Raw genomic sequence first — 14,697 nt, forward strand, 5'->3', positions numbered from 1 at the left:
AAGAGAAATTTTTGAAATGTTAGAAGATTTTTTAGAAATAAAAACTGAAATATCACAATGACATAAGTATTTAGACCCTTTACAACAACACTGTAAATTGATCTCAGGTTCTTCCCATCACTCTGGATCTTTACTTAGATGTTTCTGCACCTTGATTTGAGTCCACCTGTGGTAAATGGAAGAAGTTTGGCACAACCAGGAGTATTCCAAGAGCTGTTTGATTGGCCAAACTGAGCAATCGAGGTAGAAGGGCCTTAGTAAGAGAGAAGACCAAGACTGAGTTCCAAAGATCCTGTGTGGAGATGGGACAAAGTCTCAGAAGGACAACCATCACTGCAGCCCTCTCCTGATCTGGGCTTTATGGCAGAGTGGCTAGACTCTTCTAGGTGTAAAATACATGAAAGCTCACTTGGAGTTTGTAAAAAAGCACCTGAAGGACTCTGAGACTGTGAGAAACAAGATTATTTGATCTGATGGAATCAAGATTGAACTGTTTGGTCTAAATTCTAAATGTTATGTCTGGAAGAATCCAGACACTGCTTATCACCTGCCCGGTACCATCCCAACAGTGGTGCATGGTGGTAGCAACATCATGTTGTTGGGGTGTTTTTCAGCAGCAGGGACTGGAGACTGGTCAGCGTTGAGGGATAGTATAGAGATATTCTAAATGAAAACCTGTTCCTCATAACAATGACCTTAAGACCACAGCCAAGACAACATGAGTAGCCAAGGGATGCCTGTGAATGTCCTAGAGGGGCCCAGCCAGAGCCTTGACTTGAATCCTATCCAACATCTCTGGAGAGACTTGAAACTAGCTGTCTACCAACGGTCCCCATCTAACCTGACTGAGTTTAAGTGGATTTCCAAAGAAGAATGGCAGGAAATCCCTCCATCCAAGGGTACAAAGCTTGTTGAGTCAAATTCAAAAAACCTGAGGCTGTAATTACTGCCAGAGGAGTTTTAGCGAAGTACTGAGTAAATGGTCTGGATACTTATGTCAATGTGATATTTCCATTTTTTCTTTTTCATAAATTTGCAAAAGTACTGAGTGTAGATTATTAAGAGAAAAGGGGAATTTAATTCATGGTAGTATCCCTTTCTGAACATTTTCTGAATGCACTGTATACATGAACCTTTTATTTGGACTATCCATTTGGACTCATCCCTCTGTTAACACTGAGTTGACGTTGTATTTTACCTCCTCTTTAGAGATGAAAACATGGTTTCACTACAGCCGTCAAGCACAATTCTTGCTGAGACAGCAGAACTCCCATCCCATACCCAAATAAGTAACACTGAGCAGCAATACTCTGCCATTCAATGGGAGGAACTGCCAAAAGCTACTCCAGTTAAATGTCCTACAGAAAAGGCCATACTGTGGGAAGAGCTGCCAAAGGTGACAACGGAGGTGAACACTCTGAATGAGGAAACAAAAACTTTCAAAGAAATGGTCCCATTGTTACCTGGTGCTGCTTTCATCATGGGCCGACCTGCAACACCAGAAAACAAGGGTGAAATGAAGGCTGAAGCTGGAATTCCTGATCTGGTGCCAATAAACCCAACAGTTACAAGCACATTTGACTTCGGTTGCCTTACATTCATGGACATTGCAGCTACTCAGGATAAGCTGTCGAAAGACAATGAAATTGAATGTGCTCTTACTTTGAAAGGAGCAGTGGTGGAAAAAAAGCCTATATTGCCTGATGAACAGTCTGTTTCATATAATCTAGAGCCTGTGTACAAGCAGGCTTCCTTCTTGTATAACTGTCCCAGTGTGACAAACATTCCTGGCATGCCATCCAAATTACCCGTGAAACATAAAAATCACTTTCCTGTAAATCAGCAGCCGATTTGGGAGAAGAAATCACAAAAGATGGGGATGTTACAGCTTTGTGCATCAAAACATGAGCAGGACAAGAAGGAAATGGTTTTACTGGCACCATCTTGCCCCAGTAAGGCCAGAAATCCAGGGTTCCCATCTGTGCCACAAATCCACCAAGGGCCGAGTATGTTTGATATGAGTCTTTCTTGTCCAAGTGTATCTCTTATCCCTGGTTCACCATCTATCTGTGAATGCAATATCAGATCATGGGTTTCAGATGAACCACTTTTGGAGAAGAAAATGCACAGTGAACCTGCTGCCATGATAGTGCCACAAAGGGAAAAGGATGACACTAAACCAATGGGAGCTTTGGTAGGGACTTGCCCAAAACATTCTTGCATAACAGGCATCCCATCCATTCCCCAACATCCTGTAGCGCATCTTGAACCAGATAGTCTTTTGAGGTTTGGCCCTGGCAGTTCTGAACCTGAACCCAAAATAACCACAAATATGGTTAGTCTTTTAAGCTCAAATGTGTCACAAATACCAGGATTTCCATCATCTGATAACTCAAAAGAATGGACGGTCAACAAAGAGCCACTAACTGAACCAAGAATACAAGGAAGGACGGCAGCATTGACTGGCAAATGTCAAGCAGATGACAGAGCAATGAAAGCAATGTTGTCCCTCATACCATCCTGTCCAAAAGGAGCACAGACGCCTGGATTTCCCTCTTGCCCAAATCCCACAGCTGTTTATTTTTCACCAGATATCATCAGCCTCTTTGCATTGTGCTCTCAAGCTTCCAGAGTATCTGGATTCCCATCAGTTGATCTGGATTCGAGTCTAGGATGGATTACAGACAAGGATTCTTTGCTGAAGAGGAAACCAAAGAAGGGGATCATACTCAACACACATAACTACAATAAAAAGATAATGAGAAATACTGTTTCTTGTGTACCATCCTGTCCTAAAGTGTCAAGTATTCCTGGCTTCCCATCTATTCCAAATCCCAAAGTTGTCTATTATGGCCCTGATGTGATCAACCTCCTTCCTCTGTGCCCCATGTCTTCAGACATTCCTGGATTTTCATCAGTTGAAGGGAAAACACTGAATTGGGCTGCTGAATTGGGTTCAGTGATGCAAAGATCACAAAAGACAATTCAGTTTAGTATCTACAGCTGGCCAGGTATTATAGAAAACCCCAACATGATGATTGCTCTAGTCCCATCTTGCCCAAGAAAGTCACAGATATCTGGTTTCCCATCTGTCCCACGATACAGTATGCTGAGTCTTTTACCTATTTGCCCCAAAGTGTCCAGCTTCCCTGGATTTTCAGCCTTTGGTGGGGCCTCGAACTTCCAATGGCCTGTTGATCCGCACACTTATTATGCTAAGCCATTGAAGGGAATAGTTTTAATGATACACAGTCAAACTCAAGAGTTTAATACTATTTCATCAATGTATGCCTTATCACCATCTTGCCCAGAAACCTCCAGGATCCCTGGGTTCCCCTCTGCACCTCAAACAAAATCCAAGAGTGAACCCGAAATGATAAGTTTTGCACATTGCTGCTCCAGTGCTTCAAGTCTAAAAGGATTTGCATCCATGAAAGCAATCCCAAGCACATGGTCACTGGATGAAGCTGAAATAATGATGAAGCAACAAGAGAAGAAGGCAGAAATGATTGTGCTAGCTGCTGGACCAGATTGGGTATATTGCTACAACCTGAGAAGCATGGTCACTTTAGTGACGTCCTGCCCAAAAGAGGCCAGAATACAAGGCTTTCCCTCTGCTCAGGTGTTGAACAGACCACCAAACATGATCAGCTTATACACTGTTGCACCATGTGTTTCATGCATTCCAGGTTTCCCATCTGCACGGATGCTTAGCTATGAACGTATGAACACCCAAACCAAGAAAATACACAATGAGTCTTTGTTTGAAAAACAGCAGATTGAGAAGATGTCTCCTCTTGCAAATATCAGTGCAAAACCCAAACTAGCACAAGATGAAATGAAGTGCATGGTAGCAATGGCACCGTCATGTCCACACTTGTCTGGTACCTCTGGGTTCCCAAGCATTTCACAACTGAATCCAGCTGAAGAGCATACAACGACCAACCCAGTCCCTTGTTGTACAGAGGAGCAAGCATTGCAAGAGCTGTCTCATGCAACACCAACTGAGTCAGATGTAAAAGATGCAAGAAGAGATAGCGTTCCTTCCACGAACAGTGAAACACTTGAATATGGTGAGAATTTGTTGAGTTAAATGCTCAGTTCCTTATTATTACCCCTATCCTTAGCCCTTGTTTTTCTAGTTCCTCTTTGCCCCTTGGAACAGGGGGATAGTGGTGAAATCTTCCCCCACCCTTCAGGATCCTTTTACGTCATTAGTAGTCTATGACTGCATTTAACAGACTTGACTACCTGGCATCTCAAATATGTGGTCTTTAACCATAGTAGTTCTCTTATTGACAAATCTTCTTAAATTTGTGCCCTTCTTTTGTTGATCAACAGCCACCTTGCTGTTGATTTAGAAGCGTTAGGGTTAGGAACTCTTGTCTCCCAGTGATTTCCCCATGATGCCCGATGACACCATAGTCATATAGAGGCTGAAGACAATGCAAGAGAGGAGTGGTGAGGGGAACAAAGTGTTGAAGTCCTTTGGCTAAAGAAGGGGAGAGAAGAGACAAGGAAAGGGGTGAGGCAAGAAGATGAAGCAGAGTAGAAGAGGGATAAGGCTAAGGTTAGAACCCTCCCTGTGCAGAACTAGGCTTCTCTGCAACCCTACACACTGCCTCCAACAGGAGGAAGTGAGGGAGGAGGGAAATAAAGGAGAAGAAGGAGAGTGGTGAAGAACTAAAATGCAGATCTGCAGGCTTAGGTGGGCAATGTTGACAAGTCCAGAGGAGGTCCATTTCTTATATACGTCCTTTCTTACAAACAGGTAGGTTTAGGGTTGAGGCTACAGGGCTTGGTGTCATTTGGTTGTACTTGGAGTTGAAGTAGGAGTAAACAAGGAATGGTTAGGGTTAGGGTCAAGGTTTCAGGGCTAGGTGCTAGATTTATATATTCAGGTTTAAAACAGTCACAAAGGAGGAATGGTTAGGGTAAGGTGCTGGAGGTTTGTATTAATTTGCATTGTTACAGTGTGATTTAGTCACTTTTATCCAAAGTGACTTACATCTGGGACAGGTGTTCCTGGCATGAAGGACCTTGCCCAAGTGCAATGAGTGTATACACTCATTGTGCTCTGACTAGGATTCGACTCAGTCCCTCAAAAAAAGTCAGCAATGTAAACCACTGAACTATCCAGCCTCAGGGTTAAATTGGCTAAATTGGCATGGTGCTGAATTGCTTTTTCAGGTTTTAGGAGTGACAAAAGAGGAACAGTAAGGGTAAAGTGCCAGGGGTAGGCATTAACCTTGAGGGATAGGGTGAGGTGCTAAATTGGCTTAGGGCTGCACGGCAGCACAAGGGTTAGTGCTGTTGGGTTAGTGTAATGTGCGTTAACCTTCACTAACACTGGAGGTTTAGGCTTGGCTTTAACCTTGACTAATATTAGAAGTTCAGTTTAGGTGTTAACCTTGGGTGTTAGGGGACAGGGTTAAGGTTGGGTACTCATCATTTAAGAGATAAACCATGACTTTTTTAGCCCCAGCACTTCACCCTACCCTTTTGTTTCAACAAGATTTGGGATAACCCACTTTATACCTTGACCTGAACTTGCAAAATATAGTAGCAGGGCTAAGTGATAGGGGCAAGGGGTGCATTAAGACTGAGACAAAGTCTTACAGTTATTTCTTGTCCTATTCCTTTTGTTTTACTTTGTTTGCTTTTATGACAGAGGAAAAAGTTGAAGGTGAAGCAGAGCCAAAAGTTGACCTATGTTTAGATGATGGGTAAGTGTAGGAGCCTAGAGCTCTTGCATTGTTTGCTGTGAAAGTTTACAGCTTAATGCTTGCCTGATGTAGACTGTTTGGATCAATACTGGTAGTTTTAGTGATATGGCAATATGTAACATCGCAAACTCTGAATTTTTGTGAAGGCTCAGTATTACATTTTTTAATATGTTGCCTCATGGGTGCTTTGAATCACATTGAAATCCTTTATATTTGGGTTCTCAGCAAACCCCCCAAAAAGAGGAGTGTGACGGAGGACATCCAAATATTGAAGAAACCGTTGCACACTTCTGAGCCGGTGAGAGTGTTGGGTTGGGAAGTTCTGGAAGCAGAGGGAACAGTAACAGAAAAACAAGAATCTTCTTTGCTGTCAAAAGATGAGGAGACTTCAGGATTAGTAAAGGCTATTGTGGGTGTTTTCCACAAAGGGTAAGTGTGAGCCTGAGCCCTGAGTGAAGCATGCAAAAGTAATGCATCAATCATTGGAATTCACCATTTTTCAGCTCATTCCATTTTTGAATGTAGATTTAGTTTTGCCATTGTCTAGAAGTGAGCAAAAACCCTGCTTCATTTGCATGGGAGTTTACTGTATTTATGCTAATACCTACTGGTTACCTCCGTTAGCAACATATCCACTAAAACCGTTGTTTCTGCATGGTTCCATGTTTCACAGTTATGAAACAGTAGCATCCATTTTGGGGCCATCTACCTCTACGGTAGCTGAAGTGGATCACCAACCCAAGGCTGTCCCCTCTATCGACCAGGAGCAAAAGACACCAACCCCTTCAGATGAGATTCTTCCACAATGTAAAGACAACACTGCCCCTGCTGAGAAAGTAGAGGCCCAGTTTGAAGAGACCCTCACCACTGAATATCCTGCAAGTGTTGAGCCTTACATGTTTCACTTACTTGGTGATCGATCATCTCCATCACTACCTTCTGACAGTGATGATGAGTATTTGAAATGTACAAGCATGAAGAAATGGCCACCGCTGACAGAGGCTGATATCACTGAAATCTCAAAGGATGATGGTGGGCAAGTAGAGGAACAGGACATTGATTTTGAACAATGGGAAACAAAGGAAAGTGTACTCACAGAGCAGGAATCTGTTAAAAAACAAGGAGATGTTGAAAGTTTGATAGTTAGGCATCAGACTGAGACAGAACAGCAAGATGTTGAAACAGCAGCAACTTCTGCAAAGTTGGATATGGGGTGAGTGCCAGATATGGTTTGACCCAGTGTTTGGTTGCATGGTGTGGCAGTGTGTATGCCCCCAGTTGTGGTGACAACAAAGTCTTCTGATTTGTTTTGGTCAATAATGTGTGAAAAATGCAATGTGGAGTGGTTGTATTGATCTTGGGAACCTGAGTTAACTTTGTTCCTAAAACTTTGATGTGCTTTGGTGCCGTTCAGTGCATCTACATATAAGTAACAGCAAAATGTGCAAATAATAACCTCTAATAAATGTTTAAAAATTATAACAACAAATCAGGTGGGTTTCTTGACAAAGTAGTCCTGACTGAAATACATAAAGTGGTGAGAGATGGATTTTCTCTTGCATGATTTTACTACAGTTGGACCCAAACAGGACAAACCATTCTTCACATGCTCCACAGTTTCCAAATTGGAACTACATAAATGCAAAGCATAGCAGAAGTGATCTGCTTTTGGATGTCTCCATAAACTAGAAAGATGCAAGCATTGTCCTTATACCAAAGTTACTGAGATAATATTTACAAACCATACAGAGCTGCTTTCACCATTCTACAAACAGCTTGTTTGCTGTTTACCAAAGTTAACTGGAAGAAAGTCGAGGTGAAACTAGCTGAAAGTGGTCTTAAAGCCTCCTACCAAAGCTGAGTTGCTCATACTTCAAAGAATAAGTGGATTCCCCCTTGGTGCTTGTATTATGGGACAAGGACATCCAGTTCCATATCCTAACTGAGCTCTAACCGTATCTTGTCTTAACTGTGCATGTCAGTGTACTGATTTATGTGACATGTCAAGGAGTTGTCAAGACTGTTTGAAATGGACAGTTTTGTTTGCCATGAGCTTGAGTTGCTGTCTCATTAAGCAGATTAAATGTTGGTTGAAGTTTTGGTGCATGGAATATCTGATAAAGCAAAAAAGATCCACTTCTGAAGCTTGTCTTTTCTTTTCCTTAAGCCCCCAACAAACAAGCATGGAAGACATAGTTCCTAGAGCCCTGCAGCCCACGTCAGATATTTCACTAGCAGATGCCAGTGTACAACAGGAGATATTAATAGAGAAATCTATTGATCTGAGGGACATAGGTCCAGTTCCTACACTTGTGCAGCCCATGTCAGATGATTCACTGGTAGATGCCAACATACAAGAGGAGATACTAGTAGAGAAACCGGCTGATTTGAAGGAAATTTGTCCAGTTGGGCCGCAAACTGACATTGTAGTCCCAAAGCGAGGCAGAAGACCAAAGAGGAAGCTTCCAGAACCTCCTCAGAAAGTCAACGGTCAAGAGAGAAGCACTGTTCCTGTAAGACCACTCAGAAGAAAGGATAGTTTAACACCGGACCGCAAACAAAATACCGAAAGTGTGTTGGCCAAGCAGATCCGTGAAGTTATTCCCTTGGAGAACAGAAGTAAAGACGCACCTCAAAATGAGGAAAACCAAGAATGTCTTATTATTCACGCAACACAAGAAGGAGGGGACAATAGACAAGCAACAGAGGCTGAATCTGTGAATGCATCCATAGATGTTGCCCTTCCACCTGGTGCCAAAAGGAGAGATGGTAGTTTACCACCTTGCAAGCCTCTGAGGAGAAAAGACAGAGCAAGCCGAGATTCATTAGTTCCAAAAACTGCAGACCAACAGGACTCAAAAACCGAAGTGGCATTAAAAAGTCCTGATCCTATTCAGGATCAACCTTTTGAGCAAATCACTGATGTCTCACATGCCATTGAAACACAGAGCATTGACAAACTGGGTCAAAATGACACTGAAATCATTCCTCCAGGATATACCAAAGAAACATCAACTTACGGCACAGAAACGGTCAACTCAAAGAACACAGAAATGTCTTCTGGTTCCATGGAAAGCACCGCTGTCCTGGACTCCTCTGACATAAAACCATCCTCAGAAATAAAAGAAATCAAGAGTGTCACCAAAACACCAGAACCAGATATCTTTCCAGTAGAGCAAACAACCTATCTCTCAATCATCAAGAAGATACGTCTACCACAACGTGGCAAGAGGTTGCCTTCGAGAAAGTCAGACAAAACCGAACCAGAAAAGGAAATTACTGAACAAAAGTTAAATGAGGAGTCTGGAAAACTAGCCCAGATAAGTGACACTTCTATGAGTCATACAGAAGAAGTAAAGCAGACAAATGTACCTGTTGAGCCACCTGTTGATACGACTAGCATTATCACATCTCAGAAATCGGAGGAAGAGAAGACCAAAGATAAAGGTCTTTGTATCCCAAAGCCTCGTGTTAAAAAACGTCTCAGTGGCTCTTTCCCAGACAACTTTTCAGTCACAGAAAGTACATCCAAGGTTTCCATAGGAGAAAGTGGTCCATTGTCCTTTTCCTCAACGACTTCAAGAGATGAGCTTTCTACATCTCCTGAAGAAATGCTGACTGTGAAGTTAAGAAGCAAAAAAACAAAGCAAGGCAGTTGGCAAGTAAAAGGAGGAACAGAAGCTTCAAGTTTGCCCGTGCCAAAACCAAGAGTTAAGAAACACCTGAGTGGTTCATTCCCAGATGACACTACCATTTCTGGCTCACCACCTTCCTACCTCCCTGGCACAGCAACTGACAACACTGGGCACGAAACAGTACAACAGATTGAACAATCTGGGTTGCCTGTTCCATTGCCTCGGACAAAGAAGCGTCTCAGTGCGACCTACTCTGATAGCACCCCACCAGTGGACAGTTTCTTCCCACCAGAACTTGAATCATCTCAAAAATCCCAGGAAGAATCATCAATCATCAGCAAGGAAACGCAGGAAGGGTCAACATCAATGGATTCAAGTGTGGTCTCTGTTGGTGATTTTGTCTCATTTCAAGAAGACGATGCAGCATTAGAGCTGGAACAGGAAGTTCTAGCAGCAATGAGAGAAGAATTTCCACCGGCAGAATCTGTTGAAGATACAGCTAAGGCCCTGGTTGAAATCATTGAAGGCTGGACCTTTACAGATAATCCAGATATACTTGAAAAAGGAGTTGAGGTGGTGTCCGAGCTGGCAGACATGGAGAAAGTCCTGGGAGCAGAGGTCGATAGGTCTTTAGCTTCCACTGTTGCATCTTCTCCGGATGATTGGCTGCACGTAGACAACGATAAAGATGGTGAAAATACAGAGGCAAAGGAAAGGAAAGAAATAAGGGATGAAGAGTTGGACTTTGGCTTTGTGTCGGTAGATGGTTGTTTAGAAGAACAGCAAAGGTAAGGTTAGCCGGGTCGCATTCAAGTGTGGGGGTGAATTCATAACTGTGATATGCGTGTTTTTACATCACTATATTTATAAAATAAAACCTCATTTCATTGATTTTCTAACTAAATTACCAATACATGGGTTTATTTACTAGGTTTACAAGTGTTGTTAAGTATAAATACATGGAAAGTTTTACTGACCAAGCTTGGATTTGTCTTTTCAGGCAAAAAGAGCAAGCAGATGAACCTTCAGGCCTCCAAACAGCTGAGCCAACCACACCTCAGAAAAGACCTGCAGATGGGGCTGCCTCTTCAGAAGTATGTAAAAGGACCTTTATTGTTTGTGTTTATGTTTTTATCCAGGGCTTTGTTCTAGTGAGGGAGATAAACATGTGCAGCACTGTGGTCAAAAAAAGATAACTTACTCTGTCATATCATTTTGTACATCATACTTTACAGTACGGTACTGTACCTCACCTTATCTTTTTGTAGCTTACCATTTAGTTTAGTTTAGTTTAGTCTTTGTCCTATCCTATCCTGGGCTATTGTTTTATTTCATTTTGAATCATTTTGTACTGTATTGTATCATATCATATTATAGTGTATTGTTTCATTTTGTTTTGTTGTGCTTTCCTATCCTATAGTTTTGTTTCCTTTTGCATATTGTGTTATTTGGCACTGATATGTACTATTCTGTACTGTATCGTATCATACTGTGTTGTACTGTATGTTATTGTATTGTATTGTATTGTATGGTATATTGTATCATATATTAACACACAGTGTACAGTGATTTCCTGTTGGTAATCACTGTACAAGATTAGGTTGTCAGAAGAAACTAAGCTGAGAATAAATAACATTAAAGAATAAGAAAGACTAAAGGAACAATCTAACACTGGGCTCTGGTGTGGTTTATAAAATATGGTTTGCTGTAGACAGAACTTAACCTTCAGCTCTTTATGCCCGTCCTCCCCCACCCCCAAACACACACATTTTTTTACTAATTTTTTTTTTTCTCATGTTCAATAGTATGCTTCACCCAGTCCGAGCTTGGTTACCTCCAGTAAATCTTTGTTGGAGTGGTGTCAGGAAGTCACAGCGGGTCACAAAGGAGTAAGAATCACCAACTTCAGCACGTCCTGGAGGAATGGCTACGCCTTCTGTGCCATTTTACATCACTTCCATCCAGACATGATGTAAGAAAATATTTAAATAGCCACTCTGGTGTATGTATGATTCCTTCAGATACATTTACTCTGTTCTTTCTTTTTCTTTGTGTAGTAACTATGAAATGCTGGACCCATATGACATCAAGACCAACAACAAAAAGGTGGGCCCAATATTTAAAATACCATTTATTCTCCTTAAATCATTGACTTTGACTGCTGAAGATGCTCAGCTAGCCTCTTAGCCCTGTACTAGACTCCACTACACTCTGGTCTCCCTTCATCTGGATAGACCTGTAGTAGGAGGTCTGCAGGACTAAGTCATTAGAGATCTAGAACACTTCAGTTAACCTCAGTTAAATCACTGTTTTGTAAAGTGTAGGGATCATAGCCAATGGATGTAGAAATGCTCTGAAGATGACTGCAACATGCAGTGCCCCCTAGAGCTTTAACAGACTAGCTTAATTACATTACTGTCTGACTTTCATACATCATAAGAATTAGATATGTATAAAATAAATCCCATTATGTAAAATGCCATGCTTTGCTAACCTTGCAAAGCAGATGGATACGCCCGTTTCCTAGTTTTTCACCGGCGAATCCATCTTGCAAAGCTCCCATCTGAACCGTTTGGGCCCCGGTTAGAAAGTGACAGGACCAATCAGCAACGCGGGGCAGTACTTTCAGGCGCAGCAGAGTCATGACGTAAACAAGCAGCAGCAAGAGTTGGTGCAGTTATGGAGGAAGAGATTAGCGTGGATGCTGCTAAAGCATAAGTTTTATTAGAACTTGACAATATTTCTTTGTTAAAAGAAGAAAAAAGAACAGCAGTGAGTTGTTTTCTTTTCAAAAACAACAAAGTCGAGTACGGTATTTTCCGGACTATAAGACGCACTTTTTTTCATAGTTTGGCTGGTCCTGCGACTTATAGTCAGGTGCGACTTATATATCAAAATATATATAATTTAACATGTTTTTTAATGTTAATTCATACCGACTGACATGGACAAGGAGTAAACATTACCGTCTACAGCTGCGAGAGGGCAATCTAGGCTTGTGACAACCATGGTGACAACTATATGCTATATGCTCCTGTACCCATGAAAAAATGAACGAAAATGGTAATCGAGCAGCAGAAAGAAAGTTTAGAGTGAGTGAGAAACTTGTGAGGGACTGGCAAAAAGCAGAGGTTACTCTTATTGCAATGAAGAAAACAAAGAAAGCTAATCATGGGCTGTAAGGAAGATGGCCAGAGCTGGAGGAACGAGTACACAGATGGGTGCTTGAACAACGTGCTGCCAGGAGAGGCTTGTCAACGGTGCAGACACTGGTAGTTGCCAAGGAGAGGAATATAAATGACTTTGCAGGCGGGCACGGACAACAGTGTGTCAGTTTCTAAATAAATGCGACTTATAGTCCAGTGTGACTAATAGATGTTTTTTTCCTCTTCATGACGCATTTTTTGACTGATGCGACTTATACTCCAGAGCGACTTATAGTCCGATAAATACAGTACTTACATGTCTATAGTCGCTATGTTTCGCGTTATTCCTCAGTAGCTGTGCACACGCAGCTCGATAGCGGCTAGGTTACGTGTTTTGTTGCTCTGATTGGCCCATAGAGATGTGACAGACAGAACATTCACCCAATCACACTTCGAGTTTTTTTCAAAGGCTCTGCCTTTCTCAAATGTTTCTTTTTGAAGCTTTCCCAGGTATGTCAGGTTAATGCTTTGCCTTTGAATCATCACCCTGTCACAGCTGTATTAAAGGCGTACTTCACATCTTGGTGTTTATTTTTAATCTACTCCTTTTTTCCTGCAGGCGTTCGATGGTTTTGCAGAGCTCGGTATTTCCCGTCTCATCGAGCCGTCAGACATGGTTATGTTAGCCGTTCCTGACCGCCTCATTGTCATGACCTACCTCAACCAGATCCGCACACATTTCACCGGCCAGGAACTCAGCGTGCTACACATCGACAAGGACAGCAGCGAGTCCAGCTATGCTGTCACAGGCGAGCGGGAGACCCCCGAGGACCCCGACGCCACGGTGCGGTACTGTGCTCAGCGTCTACAAGAGGGGGGGATCAGTCTGGAGACTAATGGGACGACGGGAACAGCAGAGGAGGCTAGACCAAGTACAGATGTGGTTCCTCCTCCAAGAACCAAACGGCAGGGGGGGGCACAGACTCCAGTCGCACCGCCAAGGACTCATTTCCTGTCTAAGTCAGGGTTCTCTCATGTGAAAGATGCTGATCTGGTGAAGAAGAGGAGGTCACAGCGGAGGAGTGCATCACTGGAGGAAGGAGATATATCCATGGTATCATTGCAGCCAATAAATACAGCTGATCTATACATCTTATTCATTAATTTTGATTACGACAGCTTCATTCTCTTGTACTTTTCTATAAAATATGAAAATCTCTTCTATATGCAGGTTGTAGAAGGCAAAGATGAAAGTGGAATCACCAGGAGGAAGTCAGAAAGTGGTAAATTCTTACCAAGAATTGAATGCATTCAGAAGCTTTCTTACACTTATGTCTACCTTTATCAACACTGCAGTGGTTTTGTTTCTCATAGAGGGAGCAGTGGCGGTGGTAGAGGAAGGACGTCCAGAAGGCCAGGTAAGTTGTCAGCTTTATTCCAGTTTCCCTTGAATATTTAGTATTATAATTGTTCTAATGTAGTCTCTTTAATCCAGGATGCCAGTCAGTACGTGCTGAATCAGATGGAAGCTCTGGAGGCTGAACAAAACCACATTGATAACCGAGCTGGAGTGGTGGAAAGAAAACTCAGACAGCTGCTGGAAACGGGTAAAAAATCTCAGATCACTTCAACACAGTATGTTTAGAGAGCAATGCAACGCTGGAGATGGATGCACATTTAATCAAATCACACAAATTATCAGCTCCAGAGTCATACTATGGAGATACTGAGTCATTCTTCATTATACGGTATAATGGAGATTTTGCCCTCATTTTGAGCCTGCTCTTACATTAATATATAACACCTGAAAACCACATATATCCTCCTGAGACCCAAGCTTTTGCTTGGAATGCATTTTTAGTTTCTCCCAATTATTTGGGATTAGTAGGGTCTGATAAGTCAAAATCATCAGCCTTGTCTTTGAACAGGAAATTCTTTGAAATTTTCCTTTCCAGAATCCATACAAGTTCCCTAAATTTCAAAGAAATTGCAGAAATTTTGTGTAAAAATTCTGAAATATATTTCTAAGAATTTTCACATAAAAAGTACTCCAAAATTTCTCCAAAAGTAGTCCCTGACTATATTAGTGAAACTTTATCTAAAAGTCAAAGAATTCAAATACCCCCCCCCTCCCCAAAAAAAGTCCATGTTTCCCCCATTTCCCATATTTCCCAAACTTCTGGCAATAAC

The 14,697-nt window shown here is 42.0% G+C and overlaps 1 protein-coding gene across 15 annotated transcripts in view; it reads left to right on the plus strand.

Annotated features, from left to right (window-relative positions):
• ehbp1l1a (EH domain binding protein 1-like 1a) overlaps positions 1-14,697 on the plus strand; it is a 46,242-nt gene that overhangs the window by 26,934 nt on the left and 4,611 nt on the right. For 11 of the 15 annotated variants that reach the window (XM_041778671.1, XM_041778665.1, XM_041778668.1 and 8 more), the window contains 12 exons: positions 1,210-4,073; positions 5,672-5,726; positions 5,952-6,155; positions 6,400-6,939; positions 7,894-10,149; positions 10,362-10,455; positions 11,167-11,333; positions 11,419-11,467; positions 13,127-13,621; positions 13,739-13,790; positions 13,882-13,925; positions 14,003-14,114. In XM_041778671.1, coding sequence (XP_041634605.1) covers positions 1,210-4,073; positions 5,672-5,726; positions 5,952-6,155; positions 6,400-6,939; positions 7,894-10,149; positions 10,362-10,455; positions 11,167-11,333; positions 11,419-11,467; positions 13,127-13,621; positions 13,739-13,790; positions 13,882-13,925; positions 14,003-14,114 — 6,932 coding nt within the window. Of the gene's footprint in view, positions 1-1,209; positions 4,074-5,671; positions 5,727-5,951; positions 6,156-6,399; positions 6,940-7,893; positions 10,150-10,361; positions 10,456-11,166; positions 11,334-11,418; positions 11,468-13,126; positions 13,622-13,738; positions 13,791-13,881; positions 13,926-14,002; positions 14,115-14,697 lie in introns of those variants that run through there. The other 4 variants (XM_041778675.1, XM_041778680.1, XM_041778679.1 and 1 more) reach the window with 3 other exon arrangements.

Source organism: Cheilinus undulatus, linkage group 22 (assembly GCF_018320785.1).
Source record: "Cheilinus undulatus linkage group 22, ASM1832078v1, whole genome shotgun sequence".
NCBI classification, from domain to species: domain Eukaryota; kingdom Metazoa; phylum Chordata; class Actinopteri; order Labriformes; family Labridae; genus Cheilinus; species Cheilinus undulatus.